The 23009-nt window shown below is 35.5% G+C and overlaps 1 protein-coding gene across 11 annotated transcripts in view; it reads left to right on the top strand.

Annotated features, from left to right (window-relative positions):
* ABCC9 (ATP binding cassette subfamily C member 9) overlaps positions 1-23009 on the top strand; it is a 146513-nt gene that overhangs the window by 13704 nt on the left and 109800 nt on the right. For 9 of the 11 annotated variants that reach the window (XR_010835777.1, XM_067008847.1, XM_059080569.2 and 6 more), the window contains 9 exons: positions 6607-6773; positions 7826-8068; positions 9946-10140; positions 12100-12252; positions 12766-12921; positions 14327-14461; positions 16712-16874; positions 21244-21284; positions 22201-22343. Coding sequence is in view for 10 of the 11 variants with exons in the window: in XM_067008847.1 (XP_066864948.1) it covers positions 6607-6773; positions 7826-8068; positions 9946-10140; positions 12100-12252; positions 12766-12921; positions 14327-14461; positions 16712-16874; positions 21244-21284; positions 22201-22343 (1396 nt within the window). In the remaining variant the exon portion in view is untranslated. The remainder of the gene's footprint in view (positions 1-6606; positions 6774-7825; positions 8069-9945; positions 10141-12099; positions 12253-12765; positions 12922-14326; positions 14462-16711; positions 16875-21243; positions 21285-22200; positions 22344-23009) is intronic. The other 2 variants (XM_067008851.1, XM_067008846.1) reach the window with 1 other exon arrangement.

Below are 23009 nucleotides of genomic sequence, written 5' to 3'. Positions count from 1 at the left end.
CCAATAGTTACATGTAATACTGTGATCCATCCTTGCATTCCTTAGTGTACACTTTCATATAGAAAGCTGAGGTGAAGATACAGAACGTGGATTATGCATGGGCTGCAGGGGCCTGTGTGTCCTCTAAAATGGTAGGCAGAGTTGTATGTTTTTGTGTGAATAAATGTTTACAGTTTTCTAAGGCTCATGGATTTCATTTGATTGTTATTTGATGAAAATGACATTGACTACTGAATATAGCAGTTAGGAAAAGGAATGATTAAACCACACAAATATTATTTTATTTGTTTATCCAGAGGACATTAAAATTTGAAATGAATAAGTGATAAGTGCTGATTATTTAATTATGTGTTGCGTCACATTATATGATTCAGCAAAGGTAATCAAATAAAAACAAGTTGTCAGGGTTCAATATTAATTTAAAAGGCTTGTCCAAGTCAGAATTATCTTAATAGAAAGCTGTTTGGTATGAAATTGTAGGCAGATATTATTACGGAAATCTTCTTATGTAGATGCCCAAAAAAGGCAACAGCAAAAATATATATAACGTTGGGAATTCAGTACTCTTGACATTAAGCTTCTGAAAAATTGATGCAGATATAAGAGTTATAAGATGTAATTAGAAAGGAAATGTGCAATTTAATAATATTTTGAAGGAAATGCAGTCAGAATCCAGCTCTCAATTTTTATGTAGATACAAGACAGAGGGCACAATTTGATCATATTTCTGGAAGGACTTATAGAGTTAAAAGCTAGTCTAAGTTTCTCCTTATTTTAGGAGAGAAATATTTGGACCTAGAAGAATCACACATTTTAAGAACCCAGAACTAGTAATTTTGTCCCAACATTATATTATGAACATCACCAAACATACAGGAAGTTGAAAGCATTAGATGAATACTTATTTTTCTACGACCTAGATTCTTCAATGTGCATTTTCTTCTATTTCTTTTATCAAATATCTACATCTTTCCACTCCCCTATTCATCCATCAATTCATCTTAATTTTTTGATGCATTTTTAAAGTAAGTCACAGGAATTGCTATTCATCACTCCCTGATTATTTCAGCATGCATATTATTAGCTAAAGTTAAATATTTGTTTGCAGTTCTTTTTGTGAGATAAAATTTACATACCAAAGTACAGAAATCTTAATTTGTTAAATGTGTACACCTGTATAACCCTATCATGATCTAGAACACTGTCCATCATCCGTGAAAATTTTCTTGTGCCCCTTACTAATCAATCCTCATTTTCATCTCTGTAGAGGCACATCTAACCAATTTTTTTCTCACCATGGATTAGAGTTGCCTGTTCTAGAACTTCACATAAATTGAATCATACAGTGTAAACTCTTCTATGTAAGACTTCTTTCTCTCAGCATGATTTTTGGAGGGTCATCCATATGTAGTATCAATCAGTATTTTGTGCTTGTGATTGTTGGGTTGTATTCCACTGTGTAAATATACTACAGTTTTTCCATTCTCTTGTCAGTAGACCCCTGGACTGTCTCCAGATTTTGGCTATCATGAAAAAAAGCTGCTATAAACATGCATGTACAAGTTTTTTGTGAATGTATGTTTTTATTTCTCTTGGGTAAATACTTAGGAATGAAATTGCTGGGTCATAGGGTAGGTACATATATGTTTATATTTGTAAGAAACCACCAGATTTTTTCTTAAAGTGGTTTATTTTACATGCTCACTAACAGTGTGTGGGAATTCCAGTTGTTTCACATCCATTTGATGATCTTGATTTTCTAATTTAGCCATGCTGGTGGGTGTGTAGTAATAACACATTGTGGTTTTAATTTGCATTTCCCTGATGACTAATGATGTTGACCACTTTTGATGAGTTTATTGCCCATTTTTTATTTTTGTGAAGTGCATATTCATATCTCCTGCCCACTTTTTATTGGACTGCATTTTTATTATTGAGTTGTAGGAGTATTTTGTATATACTAGACACTAGCGTGTCATCAGACACATGTTTTGAGAATATTTCCCTCCCAGTCTGTGGCTTGCAAACTCATTTACTTAACAGGGTCTTTTGATGAACAGATTTTAATTTTAATGTAGTATAATTTATTATTTTTTCATGTATAGTTATTGCTCTCTGTGTCTTAAATCTTTGCCTTGCCTCAAAATATGTTTCCCTCATATTCTCCTGGGTTTTTAAAGAAGCTTTATACTTTCAGTTTTTATTTTTAGGACTGTGATCCATTTAAAATTAGTTGTATGTATGGTATATTAGGTTGGTGTCAAGGTTCTTTTTTTTCCAAATGTATAGCTGTATTTGAGCCCCATTTGTGGAATAGACTTTCCGTTTCTCATTGGATTGCTTTGGGACCTTTGAAAAAATGAAAGCAAATGACTGTTTAAATATGATCTATTTCTTGGCTCTATATTTTCCATTCCTTTGATACATTCATGGATTTTTATGCCATCACTATTCTGTCTTGATTACTGTAGCTTTGGAGGTCTTGAAGTCATGTATTACGATCATACAGCTTGTTTTCTTTGTTTTTCTCCCAAAACTGTTTTGGATATTTTAGTTCTTTTTTATTACCATATACGGGTTAGAATCAGGTCGTCAGTTCCTACTTAAAAAAAAAAATTCCTTGGGGGGCTTATGATAAGGATCACACTGAATGTACAGAACAATTTGGGGGAGAACTGACATCTTAAAAATGTTGAGTCTCACAATCCATTCTTTACTTTTTTAGGTCTCCTTTCATTTCCTGTAGCAATATTTTATAGAGATCTAGAGATCTTGCATGTTTTGTTAAAATTATTATTAGCTTTTTTGTTTTACCACTGCTGTTATAAATGGAAGTGTATTTAAAATTTTATTTTCCAATTGTTTCTGCCAGTGTGTAAAATACAACGGGTTTTTTATATTGACCTTGTATCTTGCTACCTTGGAAATTCACTCATCACTTTTAATTATTGCTCTGTAAGTTTTTTGGGATTTTCTATATAAACAAACATACCATCTGAAAGTAAAGACAGTTATACTAGTTCCTTTTCAAACTTTATGCTTTTTTTTTCTTTTTCTTGCTATATTGCACTATGTAGAACCTTCAGTAAGACGCAGAATAGACATGGTGAGAGTGAAATCCTTATCTAGCTCCTGATTTTAGGGGAAAATACTCTTTCATACTTAATTATAAAATTGATTATAGGCTTTTTATATAAGACCTTATCAATTAAGTTTTTTTCTATGTAAAGCTTTGCTTTCTCAAGGGTTTCTTTTTTTTTAGTCATGATAAATGTTGAATTTTATTGAAAGACTTTTTTTCTGCATCAGTTGTAGCAATTATATTTCTGTTGTTTCTGCTGATGTACACTGATTGGTTTTTCAAATTATAAAGTAACCGAGCATACTGGGCTAAGCCATACATTGTCATGATTCGTTATCCATGCTAGAGTTTGTTAGGGTTTTTTACATTTATTGTGAGGGATATTGGTCTGGGTTTTTTTTTTTTTTTCTCACAATAGCTTTGTCAGGCTTTTATATACTGGGATACACAGATGAATTGGAAAATGTTCTCTATTTCTCTGTTTTCTGAAGGACATTGTGTGAGATTAATTTCATTTCTTCCTTAAATGTTCAGTAGAATTCAACAGTGAAGTCACCTGGGCCTGGAGTTTTAACTAAGGAGGGATTTTAAATTATAAATTTATTTCTTTCTTATTGACTCTTCAGAGTATCTGTTTCTTCTTATGGCAATTTTGGCAGTTATAGTTTTTGAGAAAATTTCCTTTGTTTTTTGAAATTACATAAGCTTATTTTTATTTTAATTTTTTTTAGATTCAAGGGAAGTTACCTTTATTTTCTTAACTTTTTATTTCATATTGGAGTATAGTTGATTAACAATGTTGTGATAGCTGATAGTTCAGGTGTACAGCAAAGTGATTCAGTTATACATATACATGTATCTATTCTTTTTCAAGTTCTTTTCCCATTTAGGTTATTAGTTAATATTGAGCAGAGTTTCCTGTGCTTTACAGTAGGTCCTTGTTGGTTATCCATTTTAAATATAGCACTGTGTACATGTCAATCTCAAACTCCTTAACTATCCCTCCCCCTCATCCTTCCCCCCTGGTGACCATAAGTTCATTCTCTAAGTCTGTGAGTCTGTTTCTGTTTTGTAAATAAGTTCATTTGTATCTTTTCCTTTTAGATTCCACATATAGAGAAAATATCTATTTCATCTAAGTTTTTTGATTTATTGTCATAAAAGTTGTTCAAGATATTCCCTGATCATACTTTTTAAGTACATAGGATACGTAGGGATAACTCTTCTTTTATTCCTAATATTGGTAAATCTGTGTTGTTTTCCTGATCGGTCTAGCTGGGGACTTATCAATTTTCTTGATCTTTTCAAAAAAATCAACCTTGTTGGATTTGTTCATTTTCTCAGTTATTCATTTTTTATTTTATTGCCTTTTACAGTTATCTCTCATCTTTTTATTTTGTTCATTGTTATTTCCTTAGCTTTTAAGGTGGAAACTTAGGTCATTGATTTTGGACCTAATTTTTTCTAAAATAAATAACTAAAGCCATAAATTTTCCTCTAAGTATTAATTTAGTTGCAATTCTTAATTTTTAAATCTGTAATATTTTCCTTATAACTTAGTTGAAATGTTTTCTAATTTCCCTGGTGATTTCTTTTTTAACATGTGGTTAATTAGAAATGTATTTTTTAACATCTTTATTGGAGTATAATTGCTTTACAATGGTGTGTTAGTTTCTGCTTTATAACAAAGTGAATTGGCTATACATATATCCCCATATTTCCTCCCTCTTGCATATTGTCTAATTTCCAAATATTTGGAGATGTCTAGATATCTTAGTGTGTGGAAAAACCCAAAGGTTACCTCCATTATCTCTGTCTGGTGTTCACACTCGGTATACTTTGAGTGTGAGTGGACCTGTGACTTGAGTGTGAGTGGACCTGTGACTTGCTTCCAGCCAATAAGGTTTGGCACAGATGAAGATACCAAATCTATTGAGACTGTAGCCCTAGTCTACACCTGGACTGCAGCCTGGATTCACAGAAACTGTGAGATAATAAGTGTGTGTTGTTTTAAATTTCTAAACCTATCATAATTTGCTAAACAGCAATAGAAATGTCACTATGCTTATTATTCTTGATTTCTAATTTAACTTCATTGTGGTCAGAGAACATTCTTTATATGATTTCCATTATTTTCAATTTATTGCTTCTTGTTTTCTGAGTGAGTAGATAGTGTGTACTAGTACCATGTGAATTTAACAATAATGTAGATTTTGAAGAGGTGGTGTATTTTTATAATATTAAATATCAATCTTAAAAATATAAAGTAGTTCAAGGTGGTTGATAATGTTCAGACTTTCTAAATCTTCATTAGGCATATGTGTATTTTTTATTGTCTTTATGAAAAATGACACATTTATCATTATTAAAAATTTAAAAATTTTCTGATAATACTCTGTCTTGAAGTCTATTTTATCTGATACTAATATAACCACTCCGGGTTTCTAATGCTTCTTGTTTTCATTGTATAGCTTTTTCCACTCACTTATTTTCAGTCTACTGTTTCTTTATATTAAGGTGAATCTCTTTAGATAATGCATAATTTGGTCCACTTATTTGTTCTAAATCCATTCTGGCAATCCCTGTATTTTAAGCTTAAAAAAAGATATAAGTTTCTATGCCAGTGTTCAGTTATTTTTCTCTAAGGAAGTTGTAATCACCCTTAAACTTTCTGGTTTTGATAAGTGTGGTCCAAGCGGGATTGTCTTATGTGTATTTTAGATTTTTTCTTCCCCTTTCCCTTTTCCTCTTTCCCCCTTCCATCTCATATTCATTTGTACCGAGCTTTATTCAAAGTCCAAAGTATAATGGATCCTTGACAGCAGATTTCTAGGAAAGTTTGTGCTTTCATCTCATATTTCTGCAAAATGCTGCTGTGGTTATGAGATGATATAGATCCCTACTTTTCTAACCTACTTGAGGTCTAGTTTGCTCTGTAGGATCAGTGTGCCTCTCTGTGTACTGTGGATGCCTGTGGTGTTTTAAACCATTTGGGTGAGAAGAGTCACTTACTACCTGAATTCTGGTCAGTAAAGCAGAAACCCTATTACATTGCTACATAGATTCCATAATAATTCCAGGATAACAGCCCTGGAAATTGCAACATACTTAACTAATGGCGAGGTTACACAGATAACAGTTTGTTAACTCTTCATATAATCAGGGCTTCTTAAAAAACAAGACCAAAAGATAAAGTCAGCTTTAAAGTCTATAGAATTAATTACACGTGAAGTTCTGAAGAGTATAGTCTGTCCTTATTTACATGTCTCCTTATACCTGCACATCTATCCCACATAAACGGAGTGGAGGCACTAATATTTTAAAGTCACTGTCATACTTCCAATTCAAAACTCCAGAAGTGAGCTAAAGCATATCTGTTGTTTTCTTAACAAATAAAATTATCTGGAAATAGAATATCTTAAATTGTCTTTGTCAACATTGTATTTATTACTGAAATTTCAGTGAAGCTTTAAAAAATAGCAGGGAAAGATTGTATCTTTTCTTTTTACTTTTTATTTTTCCAGCCTTATTCCTGTATTGGGTAATGGCCTTTATCACGAAAACCATAAAGTTGGTCAAATACTGGCAGTCTGGTTGGGGAGTATCAGACCTGCGTTTCTGCATCACAGGCATAATGGTCATTTTGAATGGACTCCTGATGGCTGTGGAGATCAATGTCATTCGCGTCAGAGTAGGTATCTAGTGATTTTTGTATAGTTACTGGAGTTCAAGACCTGAATATTAAAGATCATTGTCAGTTAAGAATCAGTATTTAAGAGAATAAACAGTGGACTATCACCTGCGTGTATAAATATAAAATTGAACTAATTACTAAGTTTCAGACCATGAATGTTCCCGAAATCTCAATATGACCCTGGAATCTATTTACTGTATTCATTCATAAATATTGATCGAGTGCCTATGATGTGCCGAACATTATGCTTAGTCCATATTATAGATGAAACTGTTTTCATCAGGCAGTTCCATCATCCATGATTGGTTCAAAGCAAACCTGGCTTCATCAAACTAGTGTATTCGCAGAAATTTTGAATGGAAAAGAAGATAACCTAATCCAGTTTGCTCATTTCATTGATGAAGAAACTTCCATAGACATAACTCTAGCTTTATCGCCAAAGTAACATGGTCAAGTCTCATACCTCGTCTGTGATTACAAACCTATTGTACTTCCCGCCACCTAACGCTGCCCGTTATATAGTGTGACATACTAGTGACTGATTTTTCAATGTTCACTTTCTGTCAGAGCACTCTGAATTTGCTGTGAATGACAAGATAACATGTTGCAGTGGATAGTGGAAACGGCGAACATCAGCCAGACCACAAATTAACAGAGTGACTTAACAGTGGTGTTGATACCACATTTAAGCAATCTGCGTGATGTAAAAATATTCATTTAGTTGAATCTACCACTAAGTATCATGAAATATCGTGAAAGGATATCACGAAAGATTGATTTTTAGCGATAACTCTCTTATAAAGGGGTAATTGATTTTTAGCATTGGCCCAAGCGTATTAAGCGTGAAGTTCTGGAATTTAATTCGAATGTAGTCACAATGAAAGGGATTTTTTTTTTCCTCAAAAGAATATTTCAAAAAGGGATGGAAAGAAGTATGAAAATATAAATTTTGGCCTCATGAAATGAAAATGTAGAAAAGGTTAACATTTTATTTTTAATATGTGGAAAAAGAATTAGGTTGTTATCCTGTGGAATTTTTCTTGCCACAGAGATATGTGTTCTTCATGAATCCTCAGAAAGTAAAGCCTCCTGAAGACCTCCAGGATCTGGGTGTGAGATTTCTTCAACCGTTTGTGAATTTACTGTCAAAAGCAACGTACTGGTGGATGAACACGCTCATCATATCCGCTCATAAAAAGCCTATTGATCTGAAGGCAATTGGAAAATTACCAATAGCAATGAGGGCGGTAACAAATTATGTTTGTTTGAAAGATGCATATGAAGAGCAAAAGGTAAGTTAGTATCTGTTTTTCATGTCCATGATTGTAGAGAATGGGACTATTAATATAAAGGCACTAAGCTTAAATAATACCTACAGTTAAGGAAGAGCAGATTTTCTCAATCTGTCTTTCCCAGTAGTTTTGAGTCATGTTAATTGGGCTGCTGAGAATGTACCAGAAGAGCCTGTGAAATATGCTGTGTTAGTTGCCCAGTCACTACATGAGGAGGGACAGAGAGAACACTGACTTTTCTCTAGGACCAAATAGAAAGTAAGAATTAAGTTCAATAATTGTGTATGTCTAATCCTTGTCACCATATATTAATAATTCATGGAATTTTTATTGCCTTTTTTTCAAGTATCTTGTCAATAATTTTGTTATTTAAAGGGAAAGTATCCATGAATAACTTTTGAGAAACTAAAAACCTTAAATTAATTATTAATTAAAATTTGGATTCCGTATTTCAAAATTGAGGAGCTAAATTAAATAAAGGGGCATCATCTACCTACTCCATGTGTCATCCTACATATCTGGCAAAATTGGTTTCTTCTTGTACTTTCTTTGGGCATTTATAATTGTTTTTAAAAATTTAAATGTCAGCATCTTTGGATATTTTCAGTTTGTCTTGTTATCATTCTGAGTAGTTCTGTGTGATAGCCACCGTGGTAGATGTATTTTATATTGCTATCACCTACAGATATTATTGTAATTGAAAATAGGAGTATTTACACCAACATTGGAAGGAAATTGGGTATGATGGATCAATTAAAGAGTTTTTGGCTGATGTAAATCAAGATCAACAAGGCATTTATGGTAAATGATGAAAATGACCTCTGTTTTGTGTCAAAAATGTGTGTTATGAAATTAATATTGCAGGAAATGGTTACTACAAACTAACCTGCGTCATCTCTCTGGTTTCACCTCTGGGAAAAGTATTGCATAATATTTTAAAAACTTATTTTCTAAAGTAAAGATCAACGCTATAGCCTAAGCATAGCTTAAATTTTCTGAGTGCTCTTTATAATACAGAGTCACTTGAACTCGGTGTGTTAATGTCTTTTATCAATAAACTTTAAAAAATAACTGAATTATTCATCTCACAGGGAGTTGAATATGAAACACGATTGAACTGTAATGCATTGAGTTAGCCTCTTTGCCACAATGAAGAAACTCTATCTACTTCCTCTTCAAGATGTAATTATGATTGTTCAGGTCTTAAAATCTTTTCAACACAGATTACAGAAGTGTGAAGCCATGAGTTGGCTTGAGCAAATATGCCATTCTTCATTCTGCATTTCTTTGAGGAATAACTAGGAAACACAAGTCTAATGTAACTTTAAAAAAATTATTGACCCCCATTTATGGAGATGGGAAACACCTGGAGAAGAAACAGTTTGAAGTTGGATGATCTCTTGTTTAGCTTGTAACTTGATAGGTGAATCTCTTGTGATCTGGTGACTTCAGAAATCTTAACTAGACTGTCAATAACCTGGACCTTTGTATTTTACTATTTTCTTTTCCATACAGTGTTATTTGGTAATATTCATGACAGATTTATTCATTTTCTAAATCAAAGGGAATTAAAATTAGTTTGGTCTTAAGAATTTGGGGTCATCCTTTGACAACTAAAAATAATACAGAATGTTTGAAAAACTGGCCTGGTTACTCTTCATTCTCTCTATTTCACTAAAACACATTCAGTAGTTATTGTTTACAAAGGATGCAAGGATACCAGACTATATGTACGATATTGAAAAGGATTCAGTAACATTTATTTTTAATCTTTTAAAATATCAGAAATATTGGAAGAGATTTCCATAGTTCCTAAGATTAATTGCCCCTCTATTATTTTATTATGGTTCATCAAGTTTTTTTTTTTTCCCTTTCAGAAAAAAGTGGCCGATCATCCAAATCGGACTCCATCTATATGGCTAGCGATGTACACAGCTTTTGGGAGACCAATTCTACTTAGTAGCACATTTCGTTATCTTGCTGACTTACTGGGTTTTGCTGGACCTCTCTGTATTTCTGGAATAGTTCAACGTGTGAATGAAACCCAGAATGGGACAAATAACACAACAGGAGTAAGTTTGTGGTGCTTTTGAAAGGAAACATACTATTGGCAAATTTCTTTATAATTGTTACTTTTTTAAAATGCAGTTTTATGAGCAGTTCAAACAGGCTTATTTACAGAGAATTGAATGCTTTTTAAAAGAAAGAAAACAATAATTTTCCTTGTAGAGAAAAACATGAGTGTATGTATTCAATGAATGGATGTGGCCAAGAAAATTATTTCTCAGATTCAGAGACTATATGTTTACTGTGTGCCGGAAGCACAAAATTTCATATTGATTATTTTATTAGATCTTTATAGCAATTCTGTAAGGAATTTTCATGCATGAGTACATGAGGGTGGCTGAGTCACTTTTTTAGAGTCCTATGACCAATGATATTGGCAATGTGATTTGTAGTATGTACTTTTATCTTTTCCTATATAGTAAAAGCCATCACCCTGTTTCACAATGATCAGAGCAAGTCACATTATACTTTTATTAGATATTATGTTACTGTTGGGGACTATATAGTATAAATTATTTGCTGTTATAAATTTATATCTTATATTTCCTGTTCTTAAGAAAGTCTGCATCATGAACTTCCTACCTAGTTTCTTTCTAAAATACGAGTTGATTTCCCTAGTTTCACATATAGAGACTCTAGTCCAGATGAATCAGTTTTCCTTTTCTATTCTCTCAATCTAATTTCCTGTCCTCTTTTCTTTACCTATTAAAATTGTACACATTTTCAAAGCCTGCAGTAAATGCGGCATCTTCGGTGAAACTTTTTCTGCTTGTCCTCATTGGAATTTGACTCTCCTTGGTACCCTTCTAACACGTTGATCACTTTGCATTGGCGCTTAACATAAATGCTATTTATAATGAAGCAGGTTATTTATGGATATACTTACCTTTCTAGGTTGTGAGCTCTTTTAAACAGAGCAACTAGGAACAGTTCCCATTTGTGCCCACAATGCTTAGCCCAGTTCCTTGCATATATTAGTGCTCAATTGTATTAGAGGTGAACCAGATATTTTACCATTGAATACACATTTGTGATGTTTTGTCCCTAGTAGCCTGATTTATATACAGATATCGGAATTCCACATAGAATTCCATCACTCTCCCTTACACGTATTAACCACGTATTTTTCTGAGAAGGAAGACACTTACACATTTGTATGTATCCCCAGGAAAGAAGAGGAAGGGACCAGAAGTAGAATTTAACGGAATCAAACCATAAAAACTGAAGAGTGCCCAAATTGACATTTGTTGATTTGAGTGTTGCTTTTCCCTTACTTCTTAACAAACAAGTTACCATATGCTAGTTACAAACAAAGAGCAATCAATCTGTATATTCTTATGATGACTTCAGTCATAATCTGACTAAAACAGTTTTTCATAAGTTGTACTTTGTCACTGGAAGTGTCATGTGGGTGAAATAACTAGCCAAATTATGTATTTTATAATTTAGAATTTATTTCATTATATGAATTAAGATAGATGAAGATCAGAAAAAGTCAACTCTGTAGAATTATTTTAAATTAAAAAGGCTATGGAAATTGTATTTTTGTTTCATTGGTCTTGCTGACCGACTCTCAGCTTTGTAGCTTCTACTTCTAAATTGCAGTCTAAACTAACTTCTATCTTGGTTTACTATTTTCCAGTTAACTAAGGTAGACTGTATCTTTGTAGAAAATGTATTCAACTTAAAAAATTTTAAATGTACCTTTTGTCCCACAAATGCCTTCAGGCATTTCCAGCCATCTTAATGATCAGTTTGGGATTTTTTACATTGAACTGGTTTGTATTTGTATCTGTGGCTATTAGGAGGAAAAACCAAAATTGCCTTGCTGTGGCTCATTGCATTGCTGTACTATAAAGACATTGAGTTTTTATATTTAACAACCATGTATTGTTTAATACATGCAAACTGTATACCATTGTATGAACAGTTTTAATTTATATCTTTTTTCCTTTTGGGGTAAGACTTCAGAAACCCTCTCATCAAAGGAATTTCTTGAAAATGCCTATGTTCTAGCAGTTCTTCTCTTCTTGGCTCTTATTCTGCAAAGGACATTTTTGCAGGCTTCCTACTATGTAACCATAGAGACTGGCATTAATCTCCGTGGAGCCCTGCTGGTGCGTACAAGCTTTGCATGATCTTGGCCTCTTGAAAATGCCACGTACCATCCAGTGATAGGAACGGTAGAGGCTTCAGTTTAGTTTCTTCCTTCCGTTTTCACTGTGATATTATGACATCAACACTTCTGCGATATACTTAATAAAAAAGAACCACAGAGCTAATTAATAAACCCACTGAATTAAAAATACTTATAATAATATATTAAAATATTTTGAAATCTTGCATTTATTTATTTCTGTTACTCTTTGTTCCAGAGATTATGTTTAAATTTGAATATATGTTTAGATTATATCACCAGAAAAAATAAGTTTCTATTTAATTGAGGACTGAAAGTAACAATACTGAAATGAAAATAATGGTTGACTTAAGAAGATAGCTTTATAGGGTTTTTCTCCTTTCGTTCAAAAATTTTTAAAAAGTTATTTTTTTCAATGAAAATAAATAAGCATAATGTTGATTATTAAGTTTAGAGCTTCAAGTACATTTCTTTTTTTTTTTTTTTTTTTCAGGCCATGATATACAATAAAATCCTGCGGCTTTCTACATCTAATTTATCCATGGGTGAGATGACCCTGGGTCAGATCAATAACTTGGTTGCCATTGAAACCAATCAACTCATGTGGTTCTTGTTCCTGTGTCCCAATCTATGGGCTATGCCTGTTCAGGTAGATCAATATAAGTAAGATTCTTTTTTTTTTCTTTTTTTTTTTTTTTTTGCGGTACGCGGGCCTCTCACTGTTGTGGCCTCTCCCTTTGTGGAGCACAGGCTCCCGACGCACAGGCTCAGCGGCCATGGCTCACGGGCCCAGCCGCTCCACCGCATGTGGGATCTTTCCGGACTGGGGCACGAACCCACGTCCCCTGCATCGGCAGGCGGATTCTCAACCACTGCACCACCAGGAAAGCCTGTAAGATTCTTATTTGCAGAGGAAATAAGAACAAGAAGATAACAGTTTTAAAATTTATTGTTTGTTTTTTCATTTGTAATGGAAATCCAAATCCATGTGTATATCATTCACAGTGCTTGGCACAAAGTAAAGATTTAGAATATGCTTTGTTTTATTTTATTAAAATGTGTTTATACACAGATCAACTAGGTAGCTGCCTACACGGTGTAATTTCTAGTGCATCAGAAATTCCAGGCTGCCTCTAAATGACTGCATCAGAGGTGACCTGAAGGAAATTTTCATTTTGATTGGAATTCCCAAAGAGCCTAATTGATTAGGCACTAAACATATGCCGTTGCCTCCAGAAGGTCACTAATAAGCTGTTATCATTGGCATATAGGCAAGGTTAAAGGCTTTAACTGCATGGATACAATTCATTAATTGACATCTTGAGCTATGATAAACTGAGCTATTGGGAAATTGAAAAAAAAAACCACAGCAAGAGAAGATAACAGGGTTAAAACCTGAGTTTTAAAAAAAGAAGAAGAAAGTGACAAACCGGAGAGGCTAGGCCTAAGTGGTTCAGTCTTCAGTTTGGGAAATAAATTTAAAAAGGGAAGTAAGGTAAGATGGGGCACCAACATTAGCTTCTCCACGGTTTTAGTTAGACCTACCCTTTTTGTCATTTAGTGACTTCTGGGGTCATTGAGGAGCTGAGGAGCTCAGATCATTTAGTCCACAAACAACTATCTTGTTCTCTTACATGATAATGCTGGTTCTTACTTTCTATCCCCCTTGCCTTGAAAAGCTAATACAATTCCAAGAGAATATGGGATGTTAAATTTATGGCGGGTGACAACATTTTCAAGAAAAATTTTGTGTTCTTTTAAAAATTTGAAGCCTGTTTCAGGTTGAAAGCATCCCTGGGACCACTCTGCAACTTCATGCAGTAAATTGGTTCGGCACCAGTTGTACACATCATGACACTAAAAATAAATTTCAGCTCTTTAGTCTTTGACAAATAAATTATAGTAAAACTCAGCTGTCACAGTTGAGTTGACTTCCAAATACACTTAATATAATAATTAAGAAACATTGTAATTTCACTAAAAAATCCTTCCCTTTATGCAGTGGTCCCCACACCCCTATTCTTTTTCCCCTTGCCTTGTGTTTTCCTTACTAGATCATAATGGGCGTGATTCTGCTCTACAATTTGCTTGGGTCCAGCGCGTTGGTTGGTGCTGCTGTCATTGTGCTCCTTGCACCAATTCAGTACTTCATCGCTACAAAGTTGGCAGAGGCTCAGAAGAGCACTCTTGTAAGTAACATCTTTTGGAAACTTCATTAGGAAAATCGAGTCATGTGGTTTTATTTTTAAAATATAGGAAATTAATACATACCACTCAGGATTATTTGGAAATCATTATATTTCATTTCAGTTCTTAGGCAGCAAATGGGAAATTTCTGGGTTGCTCAACAATTTTTAAATGTGGATTTGATATCTAAGACGGAACGATCTTAGGCTCTAAATACAAGAATCCCAATGCCTGATGTTTTCATGAGTCATGATGGGATGAGGCTTTGGATCTTCTTGTAGATCGCTTACCTATACTTACGGGTACTAGAGAACCCACTTATGGGTACTTATGATTACATGTACATTGGATGTCAATTACTGACATGGGAGAAATGGATCGAGGAAAAATTAAAGGGTCAGATTTGGTGCTTCTGAAATGAAATGTCCCTGGGGTTGAATCAGACCACGTGATGAGCTATGGAGTTACACTGAAATGTTTCAGTGGCAGCTGCTCTGCCTGAGTATGTTTGTGGTCAACTTGGCAAGCACGAAAAAGCTTGTTTGCTGACCCTTTCTGGCTTCAACTTGCCATGAAATCATTTTATTTGAGCACGAATTAGCTTCTTTTAGAGAAATATTTGCAAATAATACAATTGGTGACAGCATGTTTAGAAATAAAGTTTGGTTAAATATGAGCAAGGCTGTCTGTAAATCAGGCGTGAAATGTAGGGATGCAGCCACTGGTGGACTGTTTCCCAAGTTGGTGTTTCTACCGTGACAAGTAAGTCCCATGTCACACAAGTGGTTTTTATCACTTGTTTTTCTGCCGCTTCTGACGAGGTTACTCATTATTTCTGTCCGAGCCATCTACCCTCTTTACTCCAGGACACGAATACAGAAAGGTGTGGAAGAGGGACACAAAGAGGGGACATGACAAACCAACATCTGACTTTCATTTAGCCATTCATACTGATTCGTTCACTCCCCTAAGCAGTCATTGATAGGCCCTTAAGACCCTCAAGAGACAAAAAGGTGAATAAAATCAGATAATTTGCGAATGCCATTTGCAGCAACATGGATGCAACTGGAGATTATCATACTAAGTGAAGTAAGTCAGAAAGAGAAAGGTATCATATGATATCACTTATATGTGGAATCTAAAAGATGACACAAATGAACCTATCTATGAAACAGAATCAGGGACATAGAGAACAGACTGGTGGTTGCCAAGGGGGAGGGGTTGGGGGAGGGATGGAGTGGGAGTTTGGGGTGAGCAGATGTAGCATTTATACATAGAATGGAGAAACAACAGTGTCCTACTGTATAGCACAGGGAGCTATATTCAATATCCTATGAGAAACCATAATGGAAAGGAATATAAAAAAAGAATGTGTATAATATATGTATAACTGAATCACTTTGCTGTACAGCAGTAATTAACACAACATTGTACATCAACTATACTTCACAAAACATCAGATCATTTGCTGCTTTTGCTTCCTCCTATCTGCCTTTTGCCACTGCAGATCCTTTTGAGAGTTCACAGGTGATATTGTACTTTCTTAGTAATTCTAATGCAATATTTGGAGGAAACTGAAACAGTTGACTAAGGAGAGGCTTTTGGATCTGCTACACATCTCTTTACAGTTAATCCAAGTGGTTGACAATCAGTACATCTGATTTAGGCCTTACACAAGAGCTTATGAAGAAGGAGTTGGAGATTTCTTGAAGTTAAAAATAATAGGCTTGGTTTCAATGAGTGTCTTACGAAGATTCAATGTGAACACACACAATACTGTACCCTCACATTCCCAAATCAGAAGCAAACTGACTTTTCTTATATTCATCGTTTCTCTTTTCCTAAGTATGAGTGATAGTTCTGAGGGGAGAAAGAAAGGATTTAGATATTAGAAGGAGCCATTGGAAGCCTCTTTATCATTTCCCTACATGTCTGTGTGTGTTATCTGCAGACATTATTCAGGGAAATCATGTGAAACTTAAGAAACTGCCTTTATTTAAACCAAAGCAACAGAGGCATAAACAGTTTTTAGGTGGAAAGAAATTTGAGGCCGTCTCATTCAACTCTTCCTTTTCACACTGGAGGCAGCAGTACAGAGAGTTTCACTGCTTCTCCCGGGAATCTAACAGCCATCATTAGACTCAGAGCCAGGCAGAAATCACGCTCCCTTCAATCCCTATCTAGCACGTGGTCTTGACTCTCTGATTTACTTGGATGCAGCTTGCATTGTTTTTTATTCCTTTCTTTTATAGGATTATTCCACTGAGAGACTGAAGAAAACAAATGAAATACTGAAAGGCATCAAACTTCTAAAGTTGTATGCCTGGGAGCACATCTTTTGCAAGAGTGTGGAAGAAACAAGAATGAAAGAACTATCCAGTCTCAAAACCTTTGCTCTTTATACATCACTCTCCAGTAAGTTGCTGTTGCTCTGAGGACCACCAAAAAAAACATGTGGTCTGTTCACTTTAACTTGTGATCATTGAGACATTCTAGGCATCAGAGGAAACCCATTTATTTTCTCCATTTGTGTGGTCCAATAGCCGCTAGCCACGCGAGCTTATTTAAATTTAAAGAGCAGAGTTAGGACAAGCTAAGAGTCAGGTAGACCTTAATTCAGTTCTTTACAAATGTGTCTTTTGCCATGTTACTTGACATCCGAAATCCTTGGTTTCTTCATCTGTAAAATGGGGATGGTGATGATTAGTAGTACTGATAATTGAAACCCTCTGATCAGTTACAGTTGGGATGCATCATGGGTTTTCAGTAAAAAGTTGTTTATTTAAAGTGATTTGACTGTAATACTGTTGATCTTCTTGTCCCCAGACATCCTTAAAAATTATGTGAGGCTGTCTTCCCTGTCTCTTTGGGAGCTTATGTTATTATATTTCCTCAAAGATTGTATGTGAAATGCCAGTTTTGAAAATTGAGGAGAAAACAGTGTCAGCATTTCCAGATGAAAGAAGCCAAACTGCATTCACATAAAACCTTCTTTTCCAATACACTTTCAAGACTTTTTAAATACAAAGCATTTTCTCCACAACTCTAATTTTTAAAAAGCAATTGCTACAAAAATATTATTTTTTTTTCTCAAAGAGTGACACTGAGTACTCTCAAGAATAATGAGTTCGTGTTAGTACAATTCTTCTGAACTTAGCCAAACTACTCTCACTAATATTTGATTTAGTTTGTATGTCAGTTTTGCTCATTTCTATTGTTCCCCAGACCTTCAACAACTTAAAGTTTTGGAGGTTTATAGATTGTTTCCTTTGAATTCTAAACTACTTGAGTCCTTAGGGATTATAAACACTACTTTTTTTTTTTTTTTTTTTTACGGTACGCGGGCCTCTCACTGTTGTGGCCTCTCCCGTTGCGGAGCACAGGCTCCGGACGTGCAGGCTCAGCGGCCATGGCTCACGGGCCCAGCCGCTCCGCGGCATGTGGGATCTTCCCGGACCGGGGCGCGAACCCGTGTCCCCTGCATCGGCAGGCGGACTCTCCACCACTGCACCACCAGGGAAGCCCTAAACACTACCTTTGTGAAATGGATTTAAGGAAAATATTTGGTTTATATAGCTCATTTATTCTAGCCCTAATGTTGGATACATTAGAAATGAAATGGGGAGATTTATCTTCCAGCTCCACACCACTGCTAATATGGTGTCAAAATGCTAGAAGATGGAATGATCGATATCCACTTGCTTATATGATCGTACTCTAAGCTGCTGGCTCCTACAATATATTTCTCTCTGCAGTGGACTGAAGTTCTCATGGTGAGGATGGATACAGCCAGAAATAATGATGATAATAATAATAACAAAAATATATTGAGATACTCAGCCGATTATTGCCATAAGTAGCTTTACATATATCATTCTATTTAATCCTCACAACAGCCCAATGATTTTGATTCTTTTTTTTTTCCTTTTTTTTTTTTTTTGGCCATGCCACATGACTTGTATGATCTTAGTTCCCTGACCAGGACCAGGATCGAACTCAGGCCCCAGCATTGAAAGTGCAGAGTCCTAACCACTGGACCATCAGGGAATTCCCCAAAGATTTTGATTCTGTTATTACCTTCATTTTGCAAATTAAAAGATTATGGTGGAGAGAGCTTAAGTAACTTGAATTTCCCCCAAATCATCCAGCTACTAAATGGCAGAGGTGGGTTGTTAACTCATCTTAACCCAGTTATGTAAGATTTGGGTTGGGTTTTGAAAGTCAGAGACAAAAGAGAAGAGGACAGAGGAAGCCATACTGAAAAGAAAAACAAGAAATCATGACGGTGAAAATGCATAATCATGTTTTTATGATTATAGGCAGCAGGAATTCTTACATCAGTAATGTAAAGTTCCACTTACACCACTTCCAAGTTTTCTGATTTGGTTACGTATGGTGTTGGTGGTGGTGAACAGCTTCCATTATCTGAGTTGAATGGACCTGGCTCTAAATCTCAATTCTACCACGTCATAACCGTATGGCTTTGACCAAATTACTACTTCTATCCTCCAAGTGTCAATTTTTTCATGTGTGACAGTGGAAAATAACAATCTCTACCATGTAGGATTGTAGTAAGGATCAGAATAGATTAAGGAATGCTGCAAATGTTGATTGACTTGTTGATTGACTCTATTCCAGGCACTCCATCAAGGGCTTCCTGCTCATTGTTTTGTATAACGCACCTGACAAGTGGGCTAGTGTTCAATAACCTCCCTCAGTTTCCTCCTCTAAAAATTGGTGTAATAAGAATAATACCTTTCTCACAGGTATATAGTGAGAGTCAAATGAGGCAGTGGATGTAGCACTGTTCTGTAACTGTTAAAAATATTTTGTAAATAGTATTTGCAGAGTACCATAAGTTTAGACCAAAAAAAAAAAGAAAGAAAGAAAAATGTCAACTGTATAACATAGTGGTTACTGTTGGGTCTTAGAGTGCAGGCTGATCTGAAATGAAATCCTGCCTCAGCAGCTTGTCCACTATACATCCTTGGTCAGCATTTGGTGGTGTCTTGGTTTCCTCATCAGGAAGTTGGGCTGTATTAAGCATACCTGGGGGAATTAAATAAGATAATGTATGTAGTGTGTTGAGAAAACCACCTGAAACATAAAAGCGCTCAATCTGTGGTGTCGGAAAAGATCGAAAAGCAAAGTTAAACAGGATAAATACCAATAAAACTGAAGACCCATCTCTGTGAATCAGTGTTCTTGCCACTGGAGATCATATCTGGGGGCAAAAGAGATTCAGTTAAATCATTTCCTAATCTCCACTGACAAATGGTCATGTGCTGTTTATGGATTTCATTTTTTGGCGAAAGACAAAGACACGATTTTATTTTTTCCTCTCTTCACTTTGATAGAGTTTTCTATGGAGAAGTGGGAAGAACATGAAGCTTTTGACCAGAAGGGTCTGGGTTTTATCCAAGCTCTGTCATCTCCTAGTTTGGAGTCTTGTCTGTTACTCATCTTTCCTAAGTTGTTTCCTCATTAGTGTGCAGGGTAGTTGTAATCATTAAATAGGAGAAGGTACTCCCATCATACCTCAGTAATTGTGAGTTGTTGAGTAGTGGCAGAGTGAAGTGGTGGTGAGTACGGTCTGAGGAGCCCAGCTGTGTGACCTCGTGCATCACATCCTCATCTTTATGATGAGGTAGGAAGGGTCCCTGGTAACCTGCACTGGGTGCAGAGTGCCAAGTAAATAGTTTTTAGTAAAATAGCAGCTGCTCTCACTCTTCCTCATCAAGAGGAGATTACTTATTTAAAGATATTTAGAATGAGTTATGAATAACGATGTGGAGGAAAAGAATGAAATACACTTAGAAAAAAAAGGTAATAATAGCCAGAGAAAGATGAAGACAGAAACATGATTCTTCACCTGTACTGTTATGAGTCTCAGAGACGTGTTTGGATTGCTGGTACCGCACAAAAATTCGGATTTGATAGCTAGGTCACCTCTGGACCTTCAGAAGCACAGGCTGGGTCTGTACACAGTGGTAAGGACACTTCATGAGAGCGGATCGTGAGAGCTGGTGATAGTTTTTAGATGGACTGTCTTCTGAGTGTCCAGAAAACTAGATTATAATTCTTGCTCTGCCATTGCCTGGCCCTGTTACCAACAATGCAGTTACTTTTTGGTCCTCCGTTCCTAAAACTCTATGGTTTATGACAAAATAACTACAAATAATCAACTTGACTTTTTATTTTTCCTCTTACTTCCAAATGCTGAAATATTTGGCCTAAATATTTCAGTTCTGCATATTATGCTTATCAAATGATAGTGCAATATATTCCTGGAGAGATATTTAAACAAGTAGAGGGCCCAGGATATGGAGCTATTTTATTAAACAAAAGGTCTATAGTGAAAATTAATATCACTGCTGGAAGGAGATTTTTCACGTGTTGTAAAATTCTTTTCACCTGTGTAATATACCAATTTTTATATTTTTAAGTTAGTTTAGGGGACCAAACAAAATACAGACCGTGAATACTCTGAAGAATGCATATGTGTTAAATTTTAATAACTTGATCTAAATTTTGCTCTTTGTGACGTTTCATAAAAAAAATAATTGTTCACATTTTCTGGTTAAGCCTCACCTATGGGAGTTCACAACTGTGAACCAGGAAATACCAACTGGGAAATGTTTGTGGACTCAAGACAAAAATGTTACTTAATGTACTTGGTCCTTCCTGTCCCCAAGGAAAGTTAGAGTAATAATTGATGATTAATTAAAGTTCCTGAAATGTCTCACAGGTCACTGAAACTAAAGTATTTGGTTTCTTTCCACAGTCTTCATGAATGCGGCAATTCCCATAGCAGCTGTTCTTGCTGTAAGACACTTTTTCTTACCTTAAGAAATGGACTTAAGTCAGTGTTCAGAAATGACTTAGGAACAAGAATGGGTGGGTGGTAACAAATATTACCTCACCTTCAGTTTTCTCTTTGCTGTCTCCATTGTGATAGTTCTAATCCGGGGTTTCTCATCCGTGGCTCTGTGGACCTTTTTGGGCCCGATAATTAATTCTTTGTTGTGAGAACCTGTCCTCTGCCTTAGGATGTCTAGCAGCATCCCTGGCTTCTACTTAATTAGATGCCATCAGTACCATCAAAAATATCCCCAGACACTGCCAAATGTGTCCTTGGGAGCAAAATTAACAGAGGTTGAAAACTTACTGTCCTCGTCTCCATGACCTGGTTCCTGGACATTCTTACAAGATAGTGCTAGATCAACAACTGGAAAATGTTAAATGATTGCATTATATTTCAAACAAAAAGGACAAACCCAGGAACTAGTATTATACTTAGAAATATTTGTAAATAAGTCTGCCTTGGATACCATTGTTGGCGGCTTTAGGAAAGATCCACAATAGGGACCCTGAAACAATGGAATGTTTCCTTTTTTCTCTCAGAAAATTTAGTATTGGTTGGAAAGAGCCTGAGTAGGTGTTAAGAACTCTGGATTCCCCCATGTCAGTAATTTGACAGAAGTTAATTTTCTAATCTGTCAATAGAATCTGTTTTGCCCCTTTCACAAGTGTACTGCTAGAATGATTGTAAACCATCAAGTACTCTACCAATAGCAAGCGTTATTTTTCTTAGGGAGCGACTTGGATGAAGTAATTGTATTATATTTGTCAGAGTTGCAATGGACATATTGGCATAGTAGAATTTGTTAGGCTTGTAAAATTGAATGCAAGTATTTGTGAACCTTTCTCCAGCTTTCTCTAAAATCCTTTCTTTGCACAGACATTTGTGACCCATGCGTATGCCAGCGGGAACAATCTCAAACCTGCAGAGGCCTTTGCTTCACTGTCTCTCTTCCACATCCTGGTCACCCCCCTCTTCCTGCTCTCCACTGTGGTCAGATTTGCCGTCAAAGCCATCATCAGGTATGTGCTGGAATGTCTGGACTTCTTTGCTTGATTATAGAAATACTACCTGTTCATGGTAGTAAGTTAGAAAAAGTATAAAAAGAACATCCTAATCACTGTCCAGAGATAACTTATTAAAATTTTGGTATGCTACCTTTCAGTCTTTATTTCATATAAAAATAATTATTCTAAAATAAAAATTTTGAACTTTGGGGGGTTATTTTTCCCTTCATTAAGACCATAATACATAACGTTTATTGGCTACATGATATTCCATTGTTTGGAAGTATTCTAATTTATTTAATGGTTACCTCTTTCTTAGACATTTAGAAGGTTTCTATTTTCACCCATGTAACATAAATAATGTAAATTACATTTGAGAGAAGCATCTTTTTATCTTTAAACTTTTCTCTGATTATTTTCTAAAGCCAGATTTCTAGGAGTGGTGATACTTGTTCTAATAGTATGCATCTTCTTTTTTTTTTTTTTTTTTTTTTTTTTTGCGGTATGCGGGCCTCTCACTGCCGTGGCCTCTCCCGTTGCGGAGCACAGGCTCCGGACGCGCAGGCCCAGCGGCCACGGCTCACGGGCCTAGCCGCTCCGCGGCACGTGGGATCCTCCCGGACCAGGGCACGAACCCGTGACCCCTGCATCGGCAGGCGGACTCTCAACCACTGCGCCACC

The sequence above is a fragment of the Kogia breviceps genome, chromosome 12, assembly GCF_026419965.1.
Source record: "Kogia breviceps isolate mKogBre1 chromosome 12, mKogBre1 haplotype 1, whole genome shotgun sequence".
Classification (NCBI taxonomy): domain Eukaryota; kingdom Metazoa; phylum Chordata; class Mammalia; order Artiodactyla; family Physeteridae; genus Kogia; species Kogia breviceps.
Note: the sequence above shows the minus strand (reverse complement) of the source record. Positions and strands in the feature narration are given on the sequence as shown.